The sequence below is a fragment of the Quercus robur genome, chromosome 8 (assembly GCF_932294415.1).
Source record: "Quercus robur chromosome 8, dhQueRobu3.1, whole genome shotgun sequence".
In the NCBI taxonomy this organism is placed as follows: Eukaryota; Viridiplantae; Streptophyta; class Magnoliopsida; order Fagales; family Fagaceae; genus Quercus; species Quercus robur.
This window is the reverse complement of record NC_065541.1, coordinates 59164277-59173488: the sequence shown is the minus strand read 5'-3', so window position 1 is coordinate 59173488 and position 9212 is coordinate 59164277. Positions and strand designations below refer to the sequence as shown.

Here is a 9212-nt window from a genome sequence, read left to right as displayed (position 1 = left end):
TTATCTCTCACTTCAAAAATACAAATACAACTTAATCCAAAACAACATGACTAATAAATACAACAAATATAATGACATTTCATATTACTTTGACAAAAGAAAAATGCTAACGAGTATCTTTAAAGTATTAGTTAACAATCAATTTTAGAAAAGTTTTAACATCACCTTTATAGAAAAAGAAAAAAGTTATCAAAATATTAATTGATTTTTTTTTTTCATAAAAACTTTCTTTAACTTGATTGTTGATCAATATCTTAAAAGTACCTGTTAACATGATTCTAAACAAAAATATTATCGACCAAGTTTTTGTTTTTTAAATGGAAGATGAAGAAGTGTGTGTGAGAGATCACGTTGGTCATACTCATAGCCTTACGCCAAGTCCTACCTGTCTGCCTCTCTGTCTCTATGTTTTTCCCTCATTTTTTTATTCCAACCACACCCTGTACTTTCTTTTCACCCCTTCCCCTTATAAACCTTCCCTCTTCTCTCCCCCACAGAACCAGCCTCTCAATTCTCTCTCTCTGTCAAAAACACAGACAAAGATTCAAACTTTACACTCTCAAAAAAAAAAAAAAAAAAAAAAAAACACAGATAATTGAGACTAAGGTTTAGCTGAGTTCTTGAGTTGTGTATATATATATATATATATACACATAGTCTGTAACAACTTTTCACTTGTTGGGTATTAATCTTTGAGTGATTTTGTTCACTTATTGGGTTGTCTAGAGAAGAGAGAATATGACTATGAGCAGCAATATTATGGGGCAGTTTGGGGACACAACACTAACCAAAGTGTTTGTTGGAGGTTTAGCATGGGAAACTCCGAAGGAGGCCATGAGAGAACACTTTGAGAAGTACGGTGAGATTTTGGAGGCTGTGATTATCACTGATAAGGTCACTGGCAGATCCAAGGGCTATGGATTCGTAAGTGTTTGTTTGGTAGATCTTTGTTAATTTTTTTTCTTGTGCATGGTGGTGTCTTGTCATTGTCACATATATGGTATTAATTGTATCTGTGTTATTATTGTTATTATTATTTTGTAGGTTACGTTCAAGGAGCCTGAAGCAGCTAAAAAGGCTTGCGAGGATGCCACACCCATCATCAATGGCCGCAGAGCTAACTGCAACTTGGCTTCACTTGGAGCCAGGCGCCCAAGGTCCTCTAATTCCACCCCTCCTCATCCTCCTCCTCATCCTCCTCCTCCTCAACAAGGTATCCTTTAGTCATATTCAACATTATGTCAGAAAGTTTTACATTTTACTAAAACAAAGTAAAATACAATAATATTCATACAATTCCTAAATCAATATGAGTCGTGTAAGTTTGGCTTAACCCAAAAAAAAAAAAAAAAAAAAAAAACAGTCTATTTGGATTAGCTTTTTTTTTTTTTTTTTTTTTAAAAAAAATTAATTTTTAAAGTTTCTTTTTTCCAAGTATAAATGTATTTTTGTCAACTTTAAATTTTTTGGAAAAAGGTTAATCCAAACGAACATTAAAAACATTCTAAAAAATTGTTATATTTATTTTGTTTTATTAAAATATGTCATTTTACCAATTTTTATCTTGTGTGAAATGGAATAAGTAACTAATGAGAAAATGATAATCTAAAATCCAAATGGGAAACTTTTATTTTTATTTTTTCCTATTCTTCTTTCAATTGTGAGGTTTGAAGAGGAAAATATTAATAATAATGGCACTTTTTATAAATGTGACCATCATGGAGGTCTAATGTTGTTTGATTTACATCTTGAAGGATCAAATGTTGGATTGAGGGCCACGTCAGCTGCACCGGCAAATCACGTGCAGTGGTACTATCCGGCGGGGACACCGCCTTCACCCTTTCATCATCATCAGCATCACCATCATCAGCCGGTTCCTTTCTATGGGTATGTCCACTTGTGAATGGATTTGTATAGAAGGTATCTTATGTATAAGACATGTTTCGTTTCGTCATTCTATAGTCATATACTGTGGGGCCCATATAATATGCATATATTCCATAAATGAGATAGTTACTGTTGTGAGTTAGATTTTGTGTGAAATAATTTATATGTACATTTTAGAAATGGACAGTCTCTTATGCTATGATTTCCTTGATTACCTTATTTTCAGGTACTCTCCTACATACATTGCTACTGATATCAGTTACAACCATGTAAGTGGATCTTATACAATTGAATTTGGACCACCTAACAATAACATCTTAATGTTTTGGTTTGGGAATCAATCAATGAAGGAAAACTCACACCAATGTCCTACATTGTCCTAGTTATTGTTTTAAGAACTAATTAATGCACTGTTTTTTTTTTTTGGTTAATTAAAGGGTTGAGCATGTTAGGTATGCTGTTAATTTGTCTCTAATGGTACACAGAAGCTAAGCTACAATGGAGGGACCTATATGAATGGCCATTACTCTCAAGTGTATCCAGGGCAAGCTATGGTAGGTGCCAACACATTGATGCCCATGTACCCTTATTATCATTACCATCAATCACAGACAATGGGCCTACCTGCTGCACACATCTTCTCGCCAACTACAACGGGCCCCATTGCCACAGTCCCTGCCATCATGTCAAAACCAGCATCTATTGCTCCCAACACAGGTAAGACACATTGATTTATGCTGTGTTTGCTCCACACCGTACCATTACCTAGTAGTCAAAGTCAATGTCTTAAAAAAGAAATGAAGAAGAAATCATTGGTGTCACGTGGGCCTGTCTGTCTTTGATTTGGGTTTAGCAACTGCCAACTGGCCCTTCACGAACCCACGTGGCTTGGTGGACCAAAATGTCTTTTCATTTAAGGATTTTGCTTTTATTTGGAAACTAGAAAAATAATATAATAATTAAAAAAAAAAAGTTTTTATTTATAGGGTTAATTTGACCAATAGGAGCTTAGCCACATTTGCATGAAGTATAGGCTGCCAAATCAATGCCAACTCCGGACAAATCTCTTGGATTTTGTCTCCTACATATTTTATGAATCAAATTCTTTTAGACCATTGAAAGAATGAAAAATAAAATATAATTTCTTTAGAAGTAGTGTTCATCTTACGCACATTATTGTACATAAACATTTTTTTTTTCACTGCGCAAAAAAAAAAAAAAAAGTTTGTGTGTATGAAAATCATGATTTCAAGTTCAAGTCGTTGTGCAAAAAAGTGCTCGTGTGTATGAAAATTTTGATAGTAAGTTCAAGTCACGAGTTCAGTGCAAAAAAAGTGTTTGCATGTATTTTGTAAGCAATAATTTTACCTTTTTTGAAATGCTGGATGGTAATTTGATTTCTAACCTTTTCAACCTTCCTTCCATTTTGTTATTTGTTTCAACATATTGAAAATAAATATAGCAATGAAGCTCCAATGGGGGTTAATTTAGTATGTTAGATTAGCAGGCACATTGAGTTTGAGGCAGTATTTTAATAAATGTGAACTGATATTACAAGGATAGTTTGCTTGGCTGTGGAATAGGTACAATTGGCGCAGGAGAGAGCTTCAAAAAGGTTGGCTAAAAGGGCACTTAGTTGGCAATAACAAAGGGGAAGGTGGTGGCTGCTCAGAGCAACATTATTATCTGATCTGTTGTGGCTCTTCTTTCCAATTTTTTTTTTCATTTTTTATTCTTATTCTAATTAGATGCAAGCTTTATAAGATTCTTTCATTCTCATTCTCTCTCTCTCTCTCTCTAACATCTAAGCTTAAGCTGTGAACCATTAAGAAAAATGTAACTGAAGTCCATGTGTACCTGTGGCTGTGATTACCCATATCTGATGGGTTTCTTTTGATGGATTCAGTGAACTTTGCTTCATAAAGCCTGCATCTTCAAATAATTACATCTCTCTCTCTCTCTCATACCTAATACTCCGCATGCATTTATATGTTTGTAGTTGAGTAACGCTACAGACAGACATAAAAGTTCATGACTACAAATTTCTAAGATAATAATTGTGATTCGTGCAATATCGTATGTGTTAACCATTAAAATACTACTTTATTGCGTACGAATCATAACATGCCTACCGTCTTAACCTTTGTGGGGAAAAAAAGTGTTACTAAACTTATTGTTTGTAATTCTCCTCTAGTTAGGCTTTGCTTTAGCTGATTGTTGCGGAGGAAATATAGAATTGCTTTGGGAGACTTTTGTGGTTATATTATTCCAGCTCTTCCTAATACCAAAAAAAAAAAGGTATCATGTTCTCTTTGCGACAGAGCAACTCCATGCATCAAGGCATAATCAATCTAGTGCAATCATTTCTACTTATAATATCAAAGAATACAAGTTAACCATAACCAAAATGAGTTAAAAAGAGTTAGCTGTGACCTTGTCTCAACAACCATGAGAATTCTGATAATTACAATGAAAAAAAAAAAAAAAAAAAAAGCTTGGAAATGACTGCTCAACGGTTTTTTAGGTGGTTGAACTTGAATCAACCCCTTGTAAAGAAATAATTAATAACTGTGGTGTCTGGTGGTGAGTAAGAATAAACACAATAGTTATTCATCCAATCAAAAAAAAAAAAAAAAAAAATGCACAAAGTTAAGAAGGTTGACCTCGATCCCATCATTTAGCCGATAAATATGGCAATGATTTGGGAGAGAACAAAATGGATTATGTGAAATTAAACTAGTGTATTACATATTCCTCATATAAAAATAAAGAGTAAATTACAAATTACATCCCTAAAATTTAGGAATGATTGAACTTTACACCTTAAAGTTTCAGAATTTGAATTTGACCTCTTAAAGTTTGGTGATATTTGGATTTTACATCCTGACATTTCCAAATTTTGATTTTACCCCCTATATTTTAGAAGTGTTTGAATTTTACTCTTTAGAGTTTTGGAGTATTTGGATTTTACACCATAAAGTTTCAAAATTCAAGGATGTAAAATCCAAACAACCCTAAACTTTAGAGAGTAAAATTCAAATTCTGAAACGTCATGGTGTGAAATCCAGACATCTCAAACTTCCGAGGGTAAAATCTAAATTCTGAAACTTTCAAGTGTAAAATCTAATCACTCTCAAATTTTAGAAGTGTAATTTATAATTTACCCAAGTAAAAAGTGGGTCTCATATTTTGGATTCTGCATGTAGAATCCACATTTATATGAGCAAGTTGCACTCGCAATACATGCACTCGGTGTATTTATTCTGCTTGACACCTATCACTTGAAACTATACCATAAAAATCACCATGCTTCCGTAATACTTCACCGTGATCATATCTATCATCTAAACTAGGATTGGCTCCAGAAATTAGCAGGATTTGGATGGACTTTGTCAATAGGATTGACATTTTGCTAGACATGAAGGACTAGACTCTTGACCTAATGTTTTGTTTTGTAATGCTACTACACAGTACACACATCAAGAGTTTTACAAACTGTCATCATAAGTTCCATTCAACTGTCACATCTACCAACAAGCACTAAATCAACTATTTACAACAAACTTGCAATAAAACTCTCAAAGATTGATTATATGATGTCCTGGTCAACTATCATTTTCATATGGATTTGTTATTTTTTCTCTATCACTCACAATCAATTATATCGCAGTTAAGTTGTCACATCATAGTTTTGTCTCTTTAATTTTGTTAAGATTCGTGTCTTGAACTATTAATTCCTAGTGTTTTTTTTTTTTTTTTTTTTTTTCATTCAATCATGTAGAAGAAAATCCTAAAATCTATTAGATGTGCAACTAATTTGTAAGACAAATGAAATTGATGAATAAATTGAGGAAAATCTGTAATTCATGCTTTGATGTATAAGAAATTGGATTATCAATTAAGTTGAATTAACATTTTCATCAGTGATTCGGTTCTGTCTCTCAGCTCTCTTCGATAACAATGTTGCCATCAATTAGGTTCCGTTTGGTTGGAGAAGTGGAAAAGTGGGAGGATAGAAAAGTGAGAAGATAGAGAAGATTTTAATTTTCCTCTATTTTGTTTGGTTGGGAGTGAAAAAATAGAGGGATGAAAAAAGTGAGTTTGTATAAATTTACTCATATACTCTTGTTAAAAAATTATGCACAATTAAAATAAAAAAAGTGACAAGCATCCACACCAAAAAAAAAAAAATCACCTAAATTTATTAAAAAATAAAAATCATTTATATAAAAAAAAAAAAAAAAAAGAGAGAGAGAGAAAAGAAAAGAAAAGAAGAAAAACAAAACAAAGCTCCATGCCACGGCTCCAAGAAATCAAAAGGAAAAAGGGGAGGGGGGGAACGCCCAGTAAAGCAAAAGGCTGTTAAAAAAAAAAAAAAAAACTTTTAGCCAAAGGCTATTGAAAAAAAAAAATCACAGCAGCAATGTTAAGCCCACATGCAACTTGCATATGGACATTTTTGTCATTAAGCCATCATATTTTTCACACCAAGTTTTCTCTCCATTTTGGAGAGTAAACTTTTTGTGAGTCCAAAGAGAAAATAGTTAGACCCCATCATTTATTATTCTTCCTACCCATCCAACTAAACATACTACAAAAAAATTTTCATTTTCACTTTTTCTTCAAAATCTTCTGTCTACCTTATTTCACTTCTAAACAAACACACCCTTACTGACATCCACATGAAATAGCGAGCGGACGTAAGGGTCAAAGACACTTACATATTTAAACATTTATGAGTGATACAGTTAATTAGGCCCATTCTGTTGAAGAACCCTTTCTCTTAAGCAAGTTCAAGGCCCTGAAAAGTCATCCCAGGGTTCAGCCTCAATGCCACAATTCTGTATTGGTGAGCCTTTTACAAATGTAACAAATCCTACAGCCCATTTAATCTACCCTGCCCAAATTCTCCAGCAAAACAGCTAAACCTTGGCATGTGGTCTAAGTTTCATAAATGGGTTAAATCTTAGGCCCAACCTGGTTTGCACAATTTTGATGTTAAATTCACTACCAAGTCCCAAAAATGTTAAATACGCTCAATTAGGTTTTGTGGCACTACCCAAAAAAAGTTGGGTCAAAAGGAGAGTCCACCCTTTTGAGAGAAAAACTTAGCCCAATTGCTCATTTTGTACAATTTTAAACTTTTCTCAAAAAAAGATAATAGCCTATATGGATTAGAAATGTGGATTTTTTTTTTTTTTAGGAGTAACACAAACTGTTTTATAACATTTTTATAAATTATTAATGTGGTTTTAACATTTTTCAAATAATTATTGATAAACATTTGTTAGTAGTAGTTCATATTAAAACTAATAAGAATTTACCACATCAACCATTTGTAAAAGTATTATAAAATAATTTGTGAATGTAGAATTACTCTTTTTTTCGGTACATGACAAACAATTTAATTTCATTTGATAATTACCAATACGTAAAAGCAGTATATAAATATATATATATATATATATATTACTTAGCAAAAATAGAGTCACTCAGAATCTTAAAAGGCACTTTCCAAAGTGACCTGTCAACATTGATGTAAAAGAAGATTCTAGAACAAGAAGTACAGAAAATCCGTATTGTCATTAAGTAGAGATAAAGCAGCAGTAACTGAGATGAATTCCACTGTCATAAACACACTAGTTTCTAAACTTCGAAATCCTCATTCTATAAGGTATCTTAGAGCCATGTCTTGTTCTAATATATTTTATAAATTGCATTATGAAAATATTTGCCAGCAGATTAATACCATAATTAGAAGGATTTTGTGCCCAACGGAAGCATTGTAGAAAATGTTCCTATTGCCCAAGAGATTATAAAGGACTACCATAAAGAAAGCAAAATTAAGGTCCACAATCAAGGTAAATCTTAGGAAAGCATATAATTGATTAATTATAATAGTTAGGACTTCTTTCTCAAAAAATAAAAATAAAAGTTAGGACTCATCCTACATTGCTTATCTGTTGTCTGGCACCAAGGTTTGTAAATTAGGTCAGGAAATGTATAACACCACCAATATTCACTATGGTTGTAAATGGAAGTCTAGTTGGATTTTTAGGAGCATGAAGAGCTTAAGGAAAGATGATCCATTGTCACCTTACTTATTTGTTTTAAGTTATAACTATAGAGGGTCCTATCAAGTCTGAAGAGGAAGTCAGAGTTCAGGAAGTAAAAGAATTTAGTCTTCACCCTTTGTATGTTGCTGTCTTGTTGAGGATTGATTGATATTTTGAGGTAGTGACAAATCTTCTATCAACTTTTTAGGAGCAACGAGCAATGCTAAGACCACAAAAACTTACATAATTTTTGTCACAACTCGCCATGTGGTGAGTGGTTACTCACAACCCACCACGTGATGAGTTATGGCAAAAACTGAGTAATTTTTTGTGATCCTAGCATTTTTCAGTTTTTAGAAGTAAAGCTCAAGAAGAGTTCAAAAAACTTTATATTTTTTGTTAATGAAAAAAAAAAAAAAAAAAAAAAACTTCATGGTTTAGTTGCAAATCCTAAAAAGAGTCTTAGTTTTAATGCTATAGTATCACAAAATGGGAAGAAACTGACTATAATTCTAAAATTCAATGAAAGGGCTCTACCAATAAGGTACTTGGGTGTACCAATTGTTTTAGGAAGATTAAGTGCACAAGCTTGTAATCCCTTACTACATAATATCACTTTTAAATTTAACTCACGTATTTTGTTGGGAAAATTATCTTATAAACGCGCTCATGAGACCTCTTTCTCACAATATGTGTGGGCTTCATATGGTATGAGAGGTGGTCTCATAAGCTACCCTCTCCTTTTACTAGGAGGGTTCAACTGGTTTCCTCAAGTAGACTATTTTTCATATTTTGCTATGACCATTTAACTGAAGCTTAATAGTTCCTTTGGATTGGTATTGAACACTCACTAGTAGAAAATAAAAGTGGCATTAAATCTAGTGCATATTCTAAGAGAAGAAACGACGGTTTAGGTTGAAAAGGATTGAGGATTAGAATAATGAAACATATATGGAATATGTTTGCACAAGTGATCTCAATTTGGATAACTTTAAGCGAAGCAAAGTTTATTGAAAGGAAGGAGCTTGTAGAATGTAAAATATCACATAAGTTGCACTCGGGGGATAGAGTAAACTCATAAATTTAGCTAGGTCCCTTCTATGTTTTATGATGGTTGTTGGCAAGAACATAACTCTATGGCATGACTGATGGCATCCACTTCAAATTTTGTATTACATTTTTGGATATCGAGTCATACATGATGCTGCAAGTAACGTGAAAGCAAAAGTGGCTAGTGTGCTTCAGGGAAAGAAATGTCATCCTGAACCT

At 32.9% G+C, this 9212-nt stretch overlaps 1 protein-coding gene across 2 annotated transcripts; it reads left to right on the top strand.

The window, feature by feature from the left end:
• The first annotated feature begins 368 nt into the window (after positions 1 to 368).
• Positions 369 to 3829, top strand: LOC126697326 (probable RNA-binding protein ARP1). Of its 2 annotated transcripts, none has more exons than XM_050394273.1 (6): positions 369 to 924; positions 1045 to 1213; positions 1755 to 1887; positions 2114 to 2156; positions 2373 to 2604; positions 3471 to 3829. In XM_050394273.1, exons 1-6 carry the CDS (start codon positions 739 to 741, stop codon positions 3509 to 3511), a joined length of 804 nt encoding a protein of 267 aa, XP_050250230.1. In that variant the 5' UTR covers positions 369 to 738; the 3' UTR covers positions 3512 to 3829. The 2 variants fall into 2 exon arrangements, with proteins under 2 accessions (XP_050250230.1, XP_050250231.1); XM_050394274.1 differs by having other exon boundaries at positions 3451 to 3829.
• The last annotated feature ends 5383 nt before the right edge of the window (positions 3830 to 9212 follow it).